The sequence below is a fragment of the Biomphalaria glabrata genome, chromosome 3, assembly GCF_947242115.1.
Source record: "Biomphalaria glabrata chromosome 3, xgBioGlab47.1, whole genome shotgun sequence".
In the NCBI taxonomy this organism is placed as follows: Eukaryota; Metazoa; Mollusca; class Gastropoda; family Planorbidae; genus Biomphalaria; species Biomphalaria glabrata.
In genome coordinates this window covers 34,651,059-34,669,942 of record NC_074713.1, presented here as the reverse complement: position 1 = coordinate 34,669,942, position 18,884 = coordinate 34,651,059, and the positions used below count along the sequence as shown (strand labels likewise).

At 35.0% G+C, this 18,884-nt stretch overlaps 1 protein-coding gene across 1 annotated transcript; it reads right to left on the bottom strand.

The window, feature by feature from the left end:
* Positions 1 to 4,443: 4,443 nt before the first annotated feature.
* LOC106057017 (RNA polymerase-associated protein LEO1-like) lies at positions 4,444 to 18,883 on the bottom strand. Its single transcript, XM_013214030.2, has 14 exons — positions 18,735 to 18,883; positions 14,435 to 14,621; positions 14,088 to 14,124; positions 12,395 to 13,116; positions 12,198 to 12,230; positions 11,552 to 11,716; positions 11,349 to 11,464; positions 10,945 to 11,075; positions 9,272 to 9,475; positions 8,822 to 8,956; positions 8,341 to 8,476; positions 7,303 to 7,489; positions 6,664 to 6,746; positions 4,444 to 6,102 (listed from the first exon to the last, which is right to left on the bottom strand). Exons 1-14 carry the CDS (start codon positions 18,756 to 18,758, stop codon positions 5,929 to 5,931), a joined length of 2,334 nt encoding a protein of 777 aa, XP_013069484.2. The 5' UTR covers positions 18,759 to 18,883; the 3' UTR covers positions 4,444 to 5,928.
* Between the last annotated feature and the right edge of the window lies 1 nt (position 18,884).

The following is an 18,884-nucleotide window of genomic DNA, read 5'->3' as shown; positions in this document are numbered from 1 at the left end:
GCAAAACAGAAATGGAAAAAAAGCCCCTGGAGTCTGGGGGTGCATGAGGCGCCCTGACCGCACTTCCCCGTGGTGGAGGCTGTCCAGGCCAGAGCAATTTATTATAGCACAGTGCAGGACAGGCCACTGTCCTGTTGGCTCATATTTCTCATGGCTATGGCCAAATGTGGACTCACTGTGCCCCAACTGCAGGGAAGAAGAGGAAACCATGTCTCACATTCTGTTTGACAGCCCCAGACTTGTTGATCTCCCTCTCGACAAGTCTGGGAAACCAAAAATTCTCGACCTGTATGGTGACATGTATGCACTACGCAAAACAGCAGGATTTCTGTCCAGGGCTTTTGCAAGACAGGATTTGAGCCTCTCAAGCTCTCATTCCAATGGATTTTGATGATGATGATGATGATGAACAGCATCTTGCCAAAAGCACTCTACCATTGTCAGTTAAAAGTATTCTTAAACGAAACGGAGACTCAATATTCCGACCTCCTTCTTCCCAATAAAGTGCGATGGCTTTCCAAAGGTAAAGTGTTTAAACGTTTTGCTATGTGCTTGAATGAAATAAATACATTCTTAAATGACAAAGGCATTAATCTCCCTGAATTAGAGAATGACAAATGGATGCAAAAAATTTACTTTATGGTTGATATAACAGAGAAATTAAATGAGCTGACTTTAAAACAGTAGGAAAGGGAAACCCAGCCATTGTTTTGGATAAAATTAAAGATGAATTTGTTGACAGTTTGAGCAATTCAAAAACGACAAAAGCATTTAAGTATTCAAAGTAAATCCTCTCAACACAAAGCGTAACGAAATCCACGCTGATCCATTTAAAATTGATACTGGATCTTTAGACATGCAATTGATTGATTTAAAAAGTAAAGCTTTGTAGAGTGGGAAATTTACAGACTTGAAAGTCAAATTGGAAAGAGTTAGAGCTCCATAGATGTATGTGCGTAACGCAACAAAAATGGAAAGCTTTTAAAGAAATGCCTTGAGTCGAGGCACTTTTATTCGACGCATGGAACAGTCCTCCAGATTGCTAAAGTGAGTTACAGAAGTTTGCATTTGGAAAGCTGTCTATCTTCGGATTGACATATTTGTGCGAGCAAGTGTTCTCTTGCATGGATATAATTAAAAGTAAAGTAAGAAGCCAACAAACAAATGAAAATTTCGAGTCGGGTTTGAAACTAAATACAAGTTATGAGCCAAATGTATCCAAACTTTCTAAAACCATGCAAAGCCATTGGATTTGTTTGCTCGATTGTGTTATTGAAGTACAAGTTAGTGTTGTATGTAAATGTTTAATTTTTTAAAATTATGTTTTAATAAATAAATAAATAAATAAATAAATATATATATATATATATATATATATATATATATATATATATAGTGTTACAAATGACCAGTGACAGGAAGAGGTTAACGTGTGACCCCGGCGAGATAACACAGCAGAGTGTTCTCTGGAATGTACTTGTATAAACAAAGACAGGATGTGACGTGTCCTTACGTGTTGTTCAGAAGGCACTAGCAGTGTCCAGTGACAGATAGAGGTCACAACTTGTGACTCCGGCAAGATGACACTGCAGCGGGTGGTCTCTGGAAACTACATGTATTAAAAGAGACAGGATGTGACGTTTCCTCACGTGTTATTCCAGAAGATACTAGCAGTGTTTGCGCAACTTTGGAGGAGCGATTAGGGACTTTATATAAGCCAGAGAGTTAATGTGAAAGTCAGTCATAGGAAGTCGTAGGAAGAGTCGTCTTTACTGTTGTCTACTGTGAAGAGAGATGTATACGACTCAATGCAAGTTAAATAGGGTAGAGTTAACTGGAGTGGACTACTGTCGTTAATGTCTATACAGCGAACTACAGTGGACTTGAGCCGTTACAGTCGATACAGTCGATGTAAGACGTGTGCGGCTCTGATTCGGTAGACTTGAGTACGACTTGGTTCAGCTTTGGGAGACCTGGAGCGACACTGGGAAGTGTGTCGTTGGTCTGTTCTGTGGAATACGGCTCGATGCATGTTGAGAAGAGATGAATTGCAACGAAGTGAAGAGATAAATTGCAACGAAGTATAGCTAACTGTAAACTGACAGATATTGAACAGTCTTCTACGCTACATGTTACAGTGACGAATTGTTAGAGTTAATAGTCAATAAAGTTATATGAAGCTGAAAGTTGAGTCGTCAAGTTCTTTGCAGTGTTTGTTTTTTTATTGTGTCCCTACTAGTACATTTAGCCATAAGAAACAGAAATACGTAACAATCAATATATATATATCATGGGCGTAGCCAGGGGGGGGGGGGTCTTGGGGGTTCAACCCCCCCCCCCCCGGAATTAAGTGACTGATTTTTGCTTTCATTTTGTTTATTTTAGGTGAGATTTTAATACTAAATCATCACTTACCACAGCACAGCCGAGGCAGTTTTGAGTTAAAAACCCTCTACCAGGGGGTTTTGAGATTTTAAAAAACCCTATCAGGGGGTTTTGAGATACAAATCCCTCTACCAGGGGGCTTTGAGTTTAAAACCCCCTACAGGGGGGTTTGAATTTTAAACCCCCTACCAGAGGTTTTTGCAGTTAAATCCCCCTCTTCTATAAAACAAAACAAAAAAAATGCAAACAACAATCCCCAAATTCCAACAGCACAGTTGAGGAAGATTTTGATTTTAAAACCCCTCCAAAATTTACGATAAACCCCATCTTCCATATAAAAAAAGCAAATTACACACTCAAAATTCTATGAGCGTAGCCAAAGGGGTTTTGAGTTTAACCCCCCACCCTCCAGTTGGGGTTTGAAGCTAAAAAGTACCTCTTCAATATAAAAAAAAAGCAAATTACACTATAAAATCTATGAGCGTAGCCAAAGGGGTTTTGAGTTTAAATCCCCCTTCTCCAGATGGCTTTTTCTTTAAAGTTTAAAACCCCTCCAGATGGTTTTGGGTTTAAAATTCCCATACAGAGCGTTTAGAGTTGAAAACCTCTCTCTTCAATATTATTTTAAAGCAAACTACAGTCACCAAATTCTAAGATCGTAGCTAAATGGGGTTTTGAATTAAAAACAAAACAAAAAAACTCCAGAGATTTCTTAGTTTAAAACCCCTCAACAGATGATTTGACGAAAAAACTTTCCTTTTCGATATAAAATCTAAAGCGAAATACAGGCATGTAATTCCAAGAGCGTAGTCAAGAAAGGTTACAAATTTCTACCAGTGGCTTGGGCTCCATTAATAAAGTGTGAATAGTCTTCTGCCGAAATTGAAAATCATTAAATGTGTCTCAACAAAGATGGCTAAGACAGATTTTAGGAGTCAGTCATAGAGATCGGGTCTAAATCAAAGAAATCATATGCCGAACTGGGAGTCGAATCCTTAGTAAGGTTGTGACAGAGCGTCGCATGAGGTTTTGCGGGACATGTTCTCACACAAAATGAATTACGCAAAATAAGAGTTGCGGAAACAGCTTGCCGGAAAATGCGCCGAACGGCGCGAGAGGGTCTAAGTCTGCAAGAATAGCACATTAGGTTTTTGAAATAAAACTTTTTAATAGCAAGATAATGCACTGTAGATACCTCAGAATATGCATTTTGTTGGCTTTCAATACCAGAAATAGTGCTCGGCGGCGGGGTTTTTTTTCCGCGGGGGTCCCCCCCCCCAACCCTCCCCGAAACAAAATCCTGGCTACGCCCATGATATATATATATATATATATATATATATATATATATATATATATATATATATATATATATATATATATATATATATATAATCTAATTTGTTTGAAAAACACTACTCGGCCTATATATAAATACATTTTTTTTCTTATGAAATAAATAGATTCGTTTTTTTTTTTTATCAAAGCACTTCATTTATGCTTGTACTACTTATTATTGGCAAGAAAATATTTTGTGGCTCTTTATATACTTTGAAATTTTGTAAATTGTAATTTTTGGCTCTTCCGACTCAAAAGGTTGCCGACCCCTGACCTATGCCATATGTGTGGCTGGCTTTTTAAAGCATTGGACTTTACAGCCATCTTCGTGTTCATAAGAAATGTGCTCGTCTTCGACCTCGAAGGAGGCGCTATACACATGCAATGAATGTTCAAGATGTTCTCATGATTAGACACTAAATGACCATTACTTGTAGAGATTTATAATATCTCTAAAATGGTCGAGTCTTAATCGAATTTTATACTTCACTTCCAATATGTGTTAAAAGTCTAATTTAAGTAAAAGTACTAATTTGATGAATTCTGCTTTTGCATACAATGCTAACAAGGTATTTCTTCAGAATTTAAGTCCGAGCTTCTCACTAAGTAATCCTTTCATACCATTTGTTAGAAACATGTTTGAACAGACTTCAGCAGACATTTTTCAAAAAGGACATTTAAAAAAACAATTTTCATTGAATGTATAAACAAACAATAATGTGTTGATTCTTCTGTTTATTCAAAATTTGTCATTGCAATCAAAGCTTATGAGCAGAAGTCAAGTTCTGAGTGAGTTCTGACTAGATAGGACTATTCATCTAAACAATTTGAAATTGCTTTGTTAAAAACTGAGACTACAATTAGGCTTCATTTGTTTGTTTTTGTATAAAAAGACTACATGAAATTCTAAATAACAACAAATACATTTAGTTGAAGACCTGAATCACTTTTTGGACCAATTAAGAAGTTCAGTATGTAGGTCAGAGGTTATGTTTGTGTACCAGCAGAGAGAAAACAATTCACTGACAAAACTGGACTGCCCTCCTCAAGGAAAGACTTCTGAAATTAAACCTCTCAAATAAGTGTGCCAAAAAGAAATCTGCTTAAGGAACGATTCTAGATTATGTAATGCCAAAAATTCTCTTTTGACCCACCCCCTACCTTTTCACGCCTTGTAACAAAACTCACCCCCCCCCCAACCCCGTGGTATAGTAACATAAAAAGAAAAATTGAATTTTATAAATAATTCTTAATTCGTTATCATTTTCCCAAATTACATTTTTCATTATAGTATCTTTAAAAAATATGGGTAACTAATTCTTTCAGCATTTCGAAGATGTATTCAATTTTTGTCCCCCCAATACTTTACATATACATAGAGCGCCGCTGGAAAACCAGTGGTGTTAAAAAAAACACAGCATATTTTTCCATTAATATTTTATGAAAACATGTGGCATAGCGTTCGGCGAAAGTAGAACCAGTGAAAAGTCTAGGGACCACTGTATCTCTTAATAAAAAAAAAAAATTTATAAAGCGCTGTAAACAAACAAAATGTAGGCTCGGGACGCTGTGATAACATAAACATGCGAGATAAAATGACAAAACGAATCTTAAAAAGTTGTATTTTCAATATTTGTTTTGTTACATAACAAATCTTCAGACCCACCCTCCCACTCCCCCCCCCCCCCATCCTCTTAGCCGTTGTATAACATCCAAACATACCTAACAGTTATGGCTTCTAATATAATGTGGATCCTGATACCCCTGAGTCTGTATGGTTGTGGCTCTAACTCCTTCAGAGATACAAAGTATTTAACATAGTATCACCATAAGACTGTTAAGTGTCAATGAAATGAACATAATAAAGCTGCTGGGATGCTTAAATGTATAGATATTTTTAGAGCACTAAAACAAGACTAAACAATGTATAGTTTAACTGCTCCAAAGCTTTGATTTTAAATGGATCAAATCCATAGACATGTTAAAACAAAAAAAAAAGTATGCAACATACTCAACACACCAAATGAAACATACATCATCTGAATGAAATCAACATTCATAAAATCTTATTCAAACATACATTAAAAAATAAGATAGAGACATAATTATTTTTTTTTTACAAATGGGGGGATAGGGTGATAATTCAACTGACAACTTTGTATATAACAATCCAATGGAAACATCAACAAACATGGCTATTGAGATTTATTCACTGTCTGAGCCTTTCTCATTTCCCCCACCTCCTCCAGATTCATTGCCAGTATTGTCTCCACCACCACTCTTGTCTTCTTCTTTGCTATGACCTTCACCTTCACTCTCACTTTCTAGAGCCTTAGCTTTTCTCTTCTTGGACAATATGTCTTCATCTTCCTCAGATTCCTGAGTAGGAAAAAAATTTGTTATTTCTTAGCAAACCTTTTATAAGCTTTATAAAATTGTAAGATCATAGGCAACAAACAAACTGCACTTGGACACACCTATTTGAGAAAAACTTTGCTAAGAAAGCATTGCTAAAAAAAATGCTATAAAGATTTTAAGCATAAAAATCTCACCCTTCTACATGATTTTAACATTTTACCATCACAGACATCCATCACAAAAACAGACTCAATAACTCTTTTATTTCTTTGGCAATTAAATCATTGAACAATATATAACTAACTGATGTAAATTTCGCATGCAATGTTTTTTAAAGAGAAACTGGGGTATGACAGTATATCTTGTGTCTATTGTACAAACATTTGCTCTAATCATGTATTGATTTTTGTAATGCACAATTGTAGAAGAAGTTTCCTCACAGATAATAAAGATTATTATGACTTTGAATGTTAGCTGGAGATAAAACAACTCAACCCTATGAATTGACACATTAAACAAACTAAAAGAATAGTTCTTGATAAAATGTATTAGCTGAAATGTATGACTCAACAAGAAACTTACATCATCACTTAAAACTCTCTTGACTTTTTTCTTGCTTTCTTTCTCTTCTTCACTTTCATCACTGGAGTAAATGTTGGCTCTCTCTGAAATACATACATGCACACAATATAAAGGAGAGAAAGTCATGAATATAAAACTAATATAGCTGAAGATTTGTCTTAAACTAAGATTGGATAGCCTAAGTTTAACATTAGGTGGATTTATGTCTTGAACTAGGATTGATGATGTAAATTTAACAAGTAAGTAGGTCTAACAAAAAGGTAAGTATTTATGTCTTGAACTAATATTAAAGATAGGATAGCCTAAGTTAGCTGGATTTATGTACAAGATTTGTGCCTTACAACATTTAACAATGCTAAATGAAAGTAAGGTTTTCATACATGAAACGTTAGCCAAGAGGCTAAGTGAAAAAAACAAACTACTGAACCATTGGAGGTGTCAAAGGAGTTTGTAAAAAAACATTATACAGGATTTGGCAAGGAAGTCCATGTAGTGAGCAGGAACAATACTATCAGCTAATAATGAACACTTCATTTTGAAAAATTATGCATCCACATTTTTTTTTTAAGGACAGTTTACTGGTTTCAGATATGTATGACTTTCAACTGAAATGTTGACTTCAAAAATGTTTTGACTTACTTCCATCTTTATTCTGTTTGTATTTGTTCTTGATAGCACTTATAGAGAAAGATTCATCATCTTCCTCTTCCTCCTCATCACGACCTTCTAGATATGAAGAGGTCAAACCTCGAGAATGCGCTCTTTCTCGTACCCTCTTCTGCTGACTTTCACGACGTATAGAAGCTCGTAATTTTTCTTCTTCTTTCTGTTAACAGATTTGCAGTGAAAATGTAAACAAAAAAAGATGTGATAGTATGCACAAGAGAAAACGAGTGGAAGCATAGAATCATATTAATTCTAGACAATTAAATTAAGATTAATTTGCATAATGCAAAACCAAACGCACAACACTAATATATTTAAATGAACATTTTGAACAAAGTTGGAAAAATCTTAATAGACAACCACCAACTGCTCCATCATCATCATAACTACTTCAAGTCATGTGAAAAGGTTGACTTTTGTCATTCAAGACTAGAACCAAACAGTATAAAAACTTGTTTACTCCTTTACTCTGTCAGACTATCAGTGCTACTGGTTGACTAGAGAACATAAAATGGATCAAGACGTCTGTGTGAAGTCCCTCAATTTTCTATGTTGTCTCTGCTCTATTTATGTAAACGTTGTTGTATTTTATCTAAAGTAGTCCCTCAATTTTCTATGTTGTCTCTGCTCTATTTATGTGAACGTTGTTATATTTTATCTAAAGTAGTCCCTCAATTTTCTATGCTGTCTCTGCTCTATTTATGTGAACGTTGTTGTATTTTATCTAAAGTAGTCCCTCAATTTTCTATGTTGTCTCTGCTCTATTTATGTAAACGTTGTTGTTTTTATTTGAGAAAAAGATTTCTTGTAATCACAACAAATTTCCAATAAGAATCATTCAAGCAGTCCTAGTCTAAGTCTTTTTCTATGAAAATATTCTAAACTTAATTAGTGGGGGAAAAAAACATGGGAATAAGCTATTTTCAAAGGCTACTGTGGGCTGGAAAAGACATAACTATCCAATAGTATTTAAAAATAGGTCAATAATCTTTGTTTCTAAATGTCCTTTACCTTAATCATATCAGATCTATTAGCTTCTGGATCTAGGCCTGTGATAGGTAATATTTTAACTTTCTGTGTCTTAGTTGTTCTGTCTGCCAGTGACATGGTCATCTTACGATGTGTAAAGGAGTCTGTGGAGTGTGGCCTGAAAGAATAGAATTTTTCTAAGTAAACTAAAGTGAAATAATTTCTTTCATAAATTACTCAGTTTCCATTAGTTGTTTTTTTTTAATATATATTTCATTTTATTTTTTTAAAAACCTATCAGATGTGTGTCAAGAGAATGCTTTGATATGCAGAGCTCCAAGTGAAAGAAAAACATATCTATGCCAACTTTCAATCTGGTGACCTTTTGTGTAATCTCTTACTACTACAATGGGATTTTCAGACTTACCTCACTCTATGTCCAAACCATTACAGTTTATCTAATTTTGTTTTCTAATTTTTGTTTATAACTCAATTAAAACCCAAATATAGAGGTAACGATTACCTGAAAACTAGTTTTGTTTTAAAAATGGACTGCCCTTGTAAGCCTGTGCCTTGCCTAACAAACAAATGGTTAAAGTCGCCTTGTAAGGGCATGGAGTAAACATCAAAGATTTCATCACCAAGATGGAGGGACATGCTGAAGAAAAAAAAAAGACAAAAGTGTTCACAATATGATAACGTATGTTAAAATTGTCTTTTAAATGTTATACAGGAAATAAAAGATTGGAAGGAGACAGCACCAGTAAATAAGGGAAATTGTCAAAGTAGCTCCAGTAAATAAGGCAAATTGTCAAAGTAGCCCCAGTAAATAAGGGACATTGTCAAAGTAATTTTTTTTAATGCCTCCTTATGTGGACAGGTAAGATGGGAAATATCTTGGTAGTGGATGAAATGATTAGGTTAGGAGCTCAAAAGTGCATAAAAATGACTCAAAGGAGTTATCTGATAATACCTGCCATCTGACCACTTCACCATACGAGCATTACTTTCCCTGACCAGATGTCCATTGGCATCTTTGACTTCATTTCCTTCTTCATCTAATTTCTTCCTCCATCTAATTGTATTCTCCACCCGGAGCTTCAGTCGAGTCCGACCTTCCTCATCTAGCACCTCATCTTCATCCACTTCATCTTCATAAGTGTCTGCATCATATGGTCTGAAAAAATTCACCAGAGAAAAAAAAACATAACTTCATCTAAAAAGCTTAAAACGAATTCAGCAAAATTATAATTAAAAATAAAATTGTGAATAGATAGGTCCATACTTTATATAAAATAAATGAAATATAGGGTAAAAGCTGTAAATAGTGCAATTTAATTTTTTATGACAGTATTACATATGATTATATTACATCAAATTTTCATGGGTAACAGCTTAAATAAACAAAATTGTCTTCTCAAAGTTCATTCCACAAGTTGTAAAACCCAACATCCATATTTAGTGAACTAAACTCACAACAGTCATGGGTTTTAGAGTGAATTAACTCAACCTGCAGCTAACAATGTAGTAAGGTTGGTAAGTCTATAATGCAGTTATGATAGAGGCAATTGATATTTGAGTTCATCTTTAATCTTGTTGAAGTTAGGGCTTTGAAAATTGAGATGAAAGCCTGGGCATTGTTTATGGTCGGAACGATGTCGCCCCCTCTCCGCGCAGCTGATGTGACCAAAGGAACGGAATATTTGATACAGTTTGGGATCAGTAGCTGCGCATGCTCTGCCAGGCTGTAGCATGGTGTGCCACAATCTGCCTAAGGGTCACTAGCCCCTGATTTTTCCTCAGGGTTGTCTCCCGAAGCCTTACCTGCGTTTGGGTATAGCCGCAAGGCAGTGGAGGTTTGGATTCAGAGTTTTCCTTCTTCTAGATGGGTAACCAATGCTAACGAGCCCCTCCTGCCCGAAGCTTACTGGTTTAGGTGCCAGTTGCTCACCTTTGCCCCTTCTCCTGTCTGTGGTAATGGTTCCGCCAGGCTCAGTAACTGAACCACACATGAAGGCCAGGAGTTGGACTGGTTGTCAGAGGCTATTTGAGACGCATGCCATTGGAAGCATTTTATAGGTAATGATGGGCTTAAGACCATTACCACTTCCGGCGTTAACAACCTTGCGGATATATTTCTATGAAGTGTTAACATGTCATAAGAGATTGTGATTAAAGCTAAATTGATTGTAGTGATTATTTCTACATTAAGTTGTGTGCTACTGGGAATTATGTGGTGAACATGTATCATTGTAATAAATATCTTGTCTGTTACACGAAGAGTTGTTCAGTCAATTACAGTAGATGTCTGAATGTTTCAAACAAGTTATAGCATACGGTAATCCATCCTGGCGAAGCCTACAAATACATTCATAAACATGAACCCAAGGTCACACATATAAATACAGAGGTGACAAAAAGTAATCAGTTTGTTTATACTTGATAAAAATAATCTGTTTATAAAAGTTTACATCTTTCTTATATTAACATTAAATACATTTTTAATTACCCAAACAATAAAAAGCTTTCTCTAGAAGTATGTAAACATCAAATAATCACAAGTTTCAAGATTAAGAGTTCAGTACTTTGCATGGCCCACTTAAATTGCCACATTCAATGCAGATGAAGGGGTAAGAAAGCACTGACCTTGTTTCCACACTGAGAAAGTTGGGTAGTTTAACATAATGGAGAGCTGAGCCAAGGTCTGTTATAATTCTGGGAATTTCTACTTCAATTCTATTTTCTGGTGGCTCCTCTTCCTTCTCTTCTTCATCACCCTGACAAAGGATAAAATGTATACATATTCTTCATTACAAGTATGAATGGTACATGAGAGATTAATACATTTTATGAACAAAGGTTTTTTGCTTAGAGAACATAAAGTTGTTGCGAGTAAATAAGATCAATGATAATGACCTAATTTCTTGCCTCTAAAACAATAGCAGTTGAGATAATACATCTTTTCATATTTTAAATTGAATCAAACACATTACCTAGATTCAAATGTGAGCATGAAATCTATCAATCTGAGAACTGGGTCACTCTCTCACCTGTCCACCCTTTTCAGCTTCTGCTTTCCTCCTTGCTTTATCTTCTTCATCTGAGCTAATATCTGCAGCATCCCCAAAGAGCTCCATGGCATTCAAATCTGTCAAGTCCATATCAGCTACAATAAACAAAGAAACATAATCATCTGATGAGATTCATTAAATGAGTTAAATAAATTTTCATCTGAATACTTGTTAACACTTACCTTCTTTAAGTAAAGCATCTCTTTCTGCTTGGTCTATCTCATCTAAGCCATCATTCTCATTGCCATGTTCATCATCGTCATCATCACTGTTGAGCTGACGCCGAGATTTTTTCCTGGGTACATCACTGTCTGAACCAGAATGAGATGACAACCTTTTTCGCTGCCCTAGGAAAAAAAAATGTGTAGAACATAACTGAACATTAATGAAATACTAAATGAAAACACTGTTGGCACTATACAATCTAGAAATGAACTTTAACAATATAATGTCTTTAAATATTTTAACTTAAAGCAAAAAATGTTCTTTTAGAAAAAAAACAACACATTATTTAACTCTGGTCTCATAAAAGAACATGGAATTGCAAAGATTTCTTCAGAATTACATATGATGTTTTAACTTAAGGGCATTTGGTTGATGATGATGTCGATAAAATTACATAATTGTTACAGATTTAATGAAAAGATTTTAAGATGACTTTAACAAATTACAAAAACTATTTTATACTGTAAAAAGTTTGAAACATCACAATAACAATCCACTGATAAAAGGGAAAATGCACAATGCAATATTATTTTAAAGATAATTATGGTTAACTGTTATTTAAAGTAGTCATATCCCTTACTAAGTTCATGTATAAAAACTTACTTGGAGAAGAGGTAGAACTACTAGCTTGGCTTCCTGAAAAATTATCGTTTAACATCATGTGATTAAAATTTAGACTAAGTATAGTGCTGGCTATGAAAAAAAAATATTTAAAATAATATGAACTTAACAATACTACATATGACATCTGTGTCAAAAAAAGTTATCAATTCTAGTCAATATTCAAGAAAAAAATGTACCTGCATGACTGCCACTTCTGCTTCTATGACTTCCTGCAGGACTTCCACTTCTGCTTCTATGACTTCCTACAGGACTGCCACTTCTGCTTCTATGACTTCCTACAGGACTGCCACTTCTGCTTCTATGACTTCCTGCAGGACTGGCACTTTTGCTTCTATGACTTCCTGCAGGACTGCCACTTCTGCTTCTATGACTACCAGCAGGGCTGCCACTTCTACTTCTAGCACTACCAGTAGGACTTGCACTTCTATGGCTACCTGCAGGACTAACACTTCTGTGACTTGCTGCAGGACTTCCACTTCTGCTTCTCTGAACATGACTACCAGCAGGGCTGCCACTTCTGTGACTACCAGCAGGGCTGCCACTTCTGTGACTACCAGCAGGGCTGCCACTTCTGTGACTACCAGCAGGGCTGCCACTTCTGTGACTACCAGCAGGGCTGCCACTTCTGACACTACCAGCAGGGCTGCCACTTCTGTGACTATCAGCAGGGCTGCCACTTCTGACACTACCAGCAGGGCTACCACTTCTGTGACTACCAGCAGGGCTGCCACTTCTGACACTACCAGCAGGGCTGCCACTTTTTTGACTAGCTTCAGGACTCCCACTTCTGCTTCTGGGACTTTGAATGGGACTACCACTTTTCTGACTTCCTGCTGGACTTCCACTCCTACTTCTGTGGCTACCTGCTGGACTCCCACTTCTTTGACTTCCATCAGGACTAGTAAATAAAAAATTTAAAGCATATTATAAATATACTATTATCTTTCTTGACAGCTACCAAGTGTTTAGACTGGTCAAGATGTGGGTTAATTTTGTGTGTGTTGTGCAGAAAGTCCTTGAAGAGAAATTTTTGTAAATAAATAATGGGTCACTAAAAAAAATTCTAAAGAACATTCAAGAATAACATAATCCTCTATAAAAGTCTATTTGGTACACTAAAGAAGAAAACAAGCCAATAGATCAGGGTCCTTGTTCATTAGTTTTGACATAATGCTTTGTTCACTTTGCTTTGTTTCACATTGATAGCTTTTGTCTGACAATTTACTTTAGTAAAAAGTGAGATTTGTGCAAGTCATTTATGTTTGTGGTAAATATGTTCAGCGCTGGTATATTTATTTCATAAGATTGAGTTTGAAGACATTAACCTCTAACAAATTGTTTTCAGCACTGCATTTACTCAGTGTGTTACTATAGAAGCATCGATGTATTTTCATATGTTACGATTTTTCTTTGAGAGAAAAATAGTAAGAATGACACAACAACATAAAAATATGTTAAACTGTATCCTCTGGCATCTACATAGAATACAACTAACAATGAATAAAAAAGCATTTTTAAATGAATTTAGAAAGTCAAACAATCAATATGAATGTATCATTTGCTTCAAACCGTACTTTGTAAATTGCCATATAATTAGTGTTAAGACTAAGTTAGTGTTTACACATTTATTCCAACATAAAAGGTTCAGATATTCCTGATGAAATGAAGATTGTTTTGTCTTGCACCTAATCCTTCTGCAGAATGGCAAAGGATTCAATCAGCAAGGTTCAAAATGGGGACCATGGTGTTGACAGTTAATAGTGGATAGGCACTATACAGGTTGGCATGGTTTTTAAGAGAAATAATATAAAACTAGGAAATAAACACAAGACTAAACAAAACCTTATCTTAAAAGAAACAAACTAGTACCTGTTGCCTGGACTCTGATGGGGACTGTTTACACTTCCTGACAAACATGTCAACAATAAATGAATTAGATTAAATCAATGCATTTTTTTTTATAATTGAAGAGACCAAGAAAGAAGAGTAGAATGAATATTGTAACAAGCAGAACAAAATTCCTCTTATCAAAACCCTTTTCAACATGGTAGAGTACCCACAAGCTCTCATCTACCCTAATGGTCTTGAAAATCTACTTTAAAATTATTTTTTTTTTACTAGATTTTTTTTAACATAATTGGAAACTTGATTGCTCAGAGAAGGTCTACCTTTTATTGCGCTCCCTACACTTGCCTGAAGTTTGAATTATTTATTACCTGGACTACCAGGAGCACTTTCACTCCCTGCAGGACTTCTAGGGCTACCTGCAGGACTTCCACTTCTATGGCTACCTGGACTTCCACTTCTTGGACTGCCTATGGGACTTCCACTTTGATTGCTGCCTGCAGGGCTTCCAGGACTTCGTGCAGGACTGGATTCACGACTACTTTCTCCTTCAGAATTCTGAAAATTTTTCACATTTAATAATTAGTTGTTAAAACAAATATTGTTTTAATTAGTACATTTTATGAGAAAAAGGAAGATTCTTGAAAAATAAAAATTAGTTTATTAAATCTAAACTGCTATTTGAGAACCAAAGGTATCATTTTGAAAAGTTTTGACAAATGAAGTCCTATCTTTAGAAAGCTTGAAACTATTACTGTGACACATTCAAATATTTAAAGATAAAAGACTAATTTACCAAGACAATGAAAATAACCTTGACTAGAAGATTGATTTTCCATGTATATATTTTAAGTTTTTATATTTTGTTCTATTTGTTAGTTTCAAGGAAAGGAACTTGTATCAAAACAAAAATAATAATAAATTATATCTAAGATATACATATATCAAAGTAGGCATATTTCTATGTGTTACGTGTATTGCAACATGCTGGCTGATCTGAAAGCCTTTTTGTCAATAGTTGACGATCTCCTTTTGTTTTATTTTTTTCTAGTTCCAAACAAAATCTTAACTAAAAAAAGGAGTGTTACACACAGTATAATTATAATTAACCAGGACTTGTACTGTAGTAAGACTAGAGCTACATATCTATAATGTGTTCTATACTCTTATAAATCTTATCTTATAAATTAGAGATGTTACTTCCAAAGAGAAGATCATTATGTCCTATGTATATCCCATGTGTCTCCTGGGGCTGAGAATGCGGGGATGCAAAGTATTTATTTAGAATGTTAGCTTTAGTTTCATTATCATTGTATTGTTATGGGGCTGCTCCTGTTGCTTCCATTTTCTTAGATTTGATTTTTTACCATAGATTTTATAGTTATCCTTAAATACTATTACTTTCTATGCAGCTGTCTGTTAACTTATTGGGTTAGGATAGTTGAAAATAGTTCTATTAGTGCTTTTTAGGTGTTTAATTTTAAGATACTTTTTTATATCTTTTTCTCCTGGGGATAAGAATGCTGATGCAAAGTATTTAGATCTAGATCTATTTAGAACAAGAATGTTAACTTAACACCTAATCTCGGATCAAGCTGATATTTAGCAAAATTACTTCTTCTACCTGACAACACAAGAATCAAGAAAAACAAAATTAACCAATTAGTTAATCAACTATTAATTAGTTTGTCTAGTCTATTATCTCGAACAAGGGAAAGAAATTACACTTGACTGAGATGGTGGTATAAGCTGAATTAGTCCCCTTTATAGGTCACAGGTTTATAAAAAGGTTGAAACAAACAATATAGAATATATATAGATCTAGAGCTAAACAATCTTTTATTTATCTGATCTACTCCTTGTCTTCTCATCTCTAGATCTACATTTTATCATCATCTGATCCCTAGCCCTACTACTAGTAGTAGTTACTAGAGTTAGGCTAGTATAGACACTATAGTAGAGATCTACTTGATTGTAACTAGATCTAGAAAGATCTCCAGAAATTTACCCACTCTAATGATTAGAGTCTAATCAAGACTAGTCCTACAGTGGCTACATCTACAGTGACAGTCCTAGGCACTATCATATCATTGTTTCATGTATAGTATTCATTTTATTCTATGGGTCTAGATCTAAGTATAAAATAAAAACCATCTAGAATCTAGATATCTAGTCCTATATCATATTATATATACTAGATCTAGATTTAGATCTAGTTACTAGATTTAACTAGATCTAGATTATTCTAGATCGACGTTCTGCCATGTAATCTAGAATGTCTAGATTTACTAATTAGACTCACTGTGACTGTCATCACTAGATCTAGAGTAGAAAAAAGATCTAGTAGATATAGAGTCTAGTACTGATGTACTTACTATTAACTATTACTAGACTCTTAATCACTCTAGACTCTCAATCTATATTACTAGTCAGTAAGTAGACTATCTAGTTCAGACTAGTCTAAACAGTCTAGAGCAGTGGTTCCCAAACTTTTTTGTCTCGTAGACCCCTTGTCATGTTTTCTGCTTTTCGGTAGACCCCCTGCTTAACTTATTTTGCTTTTTTTTTTGCAATTTATTTTAAAACTAAATTCTAATTTTAGTGATTTGAAGAGTGAAAATGCAATTTAAAAATACACATAAAGTATTAAATAATAACTCATTTTTATTGATAAAATTCAAATTTAACCAATTAAATATGTATTGCTGGAATCATCAAACACACTGGAAATGTTTTTTTACCCAGGCTTATCATCTGTTCCTATGGATGTCATGTTTCATACATTCTATGAAGAAGACATTCAAACAATAAATATTAATTAATTTGTTTTAAGTATCATTGTAAAAGTTTTCGCAAAGAGTTTCTCGTGTATCTTTCACGTGTCCGCCGAACTGTTTTCACTAAAGGAGAAGGGGCGAAGGCGAGTAACTGGTGCCTTAGCCAGTAGGCTTCAAGCAGGAAGAGCTCATTAGCCACATAGCAGAAGGAAAACTGAATTTAAAAATCTGCTGCCTTGCAACTATTCCCAAACATGGGAAAGCTGTCGTGGGTCAACCCTGAGGAAAAATATGGAGCTGGCGACCCCTAGGCAGTTTACAGCACACAGCGCTACACCCCATCAGAGCCTGTGATGCCACTGGTCCCAAACTGATCCCAAACTGTATATATTTCCTTTGCAAAGAATCACATAAGAAGCTTTTAATTTGATAACTCATGCCACCGATGAACTGTATTTTTGCTTAAAGAAATTCTTTTAATAATATCAGATGTAGGTGTGTGTAAAACAGTTTTCACAACTACAACGGCTGGTAAAATCAATGTTTTACCTATGTTTCCGTATTTTGCTATAAGTAAAGAGATATTGGAAGACGCTCACAAACCAACATCTTCTCTATATATATATGATGTTGAAGTGAGATTGTGTGGGTCTATTCTTAACTTTATCTTTGAGTGCTAGAAAATTTTTAAATCTTTATCTATTTTGTCAGGGTGACATTGTCTCAGATGATCCTCTAGCCATTGGTTTGGTATCATTATTTTAAAAAAGTCACTTAGGCAACCGCTTGTTTGACAAGGAAGGAATGAATCCCAGTTTTAAATAATCAACGCTGGACAATGTACATTTCTTTTTGTTAAACATTTGTTACATGTAGACAAAATTAAAATTTTTAAATAAGTATTGAGACAATTCTTTGGTTTGATTAGCAGGATATATATTTAAATGATTTACCAAGATAAAAATCATATATTACTGTATAAAATAATTACATTAAATGAATGTAAAAATTAAAATGATCTGCTTTAAATGAAATCTATTATCGTAGACCCCCGTGGACCTCTCATAGACCCCCAATTTATTTTTTTACTTTCGTAGACCCCCTGGAAGTCTTCGTAGACCCCTGGGGGTCTATATTGACCACTTTGGGAATCACTGGTCTAGAGTCTAGACTCTAGTGTCACTCACAGACTAGACTCAATAGTGACACACTCTGAGTCCTCTCACTGTCTCACACTGTGACAGTGACACTCACAGTCTGAGACTACTACTACTAGATCTAGATAGAATCTAGACTCTAGTCGAGTCTACTATGATCTATCTCTAAAGTAGTTTGTTACTTACTGTAGGCACTGTAGGTAGAGTGTAGACTGTAGTCACTGTAGGACACTGTAGGTGTAGTGTAGAGTCTACACTCTACACCTACCTGACTTAGGAGAGTCACAACAACACACTTTGAGTCTTTGACTAAGTGACTTACACAGTCACTGACAGTAGTATGTATGAGTCACTAAGTGTAAATTTGTAAATACTCAATACTGGTAATTGAGTGGTAACTAGATCTACTACTTAAGTGTAACTTTTAACTGACTAACTTTGTAAGACTAAACTGACTAAACCGTCTAAACTGTTACTGTAACTTCAGTGTAAGTCAGTAATGAGTAAGTGTAAAGACTACAAAACTTAAACTTAGAACTACTAAAGAGAGACTAGATCTAGAGACTACTGTTACTGACTAACTGAGGTCTACTCTAGTCTAGATCAAGTAGATACTATCTTATAACTATCTATAGCCTGAGTAGGTAGATTCTAGAGGGTATACCAGGTAGAGTAACACTAAACTGCATCCATTCTAGATCTAGATTTGTAGATGAGTACATAATCTCCTTTCTTACCTCCTCATTTTCAGAATCAGCCATCTTGCTTACAGGAAATTCAAAAATTTTTATAATCTAAACACAAGCTTTAGATACCGTATCCGGTGTAAACAAAAGTTACTTTTTGAGACCAGATTAGAGTTCAAGTTTATAGACTATCACTAGTCT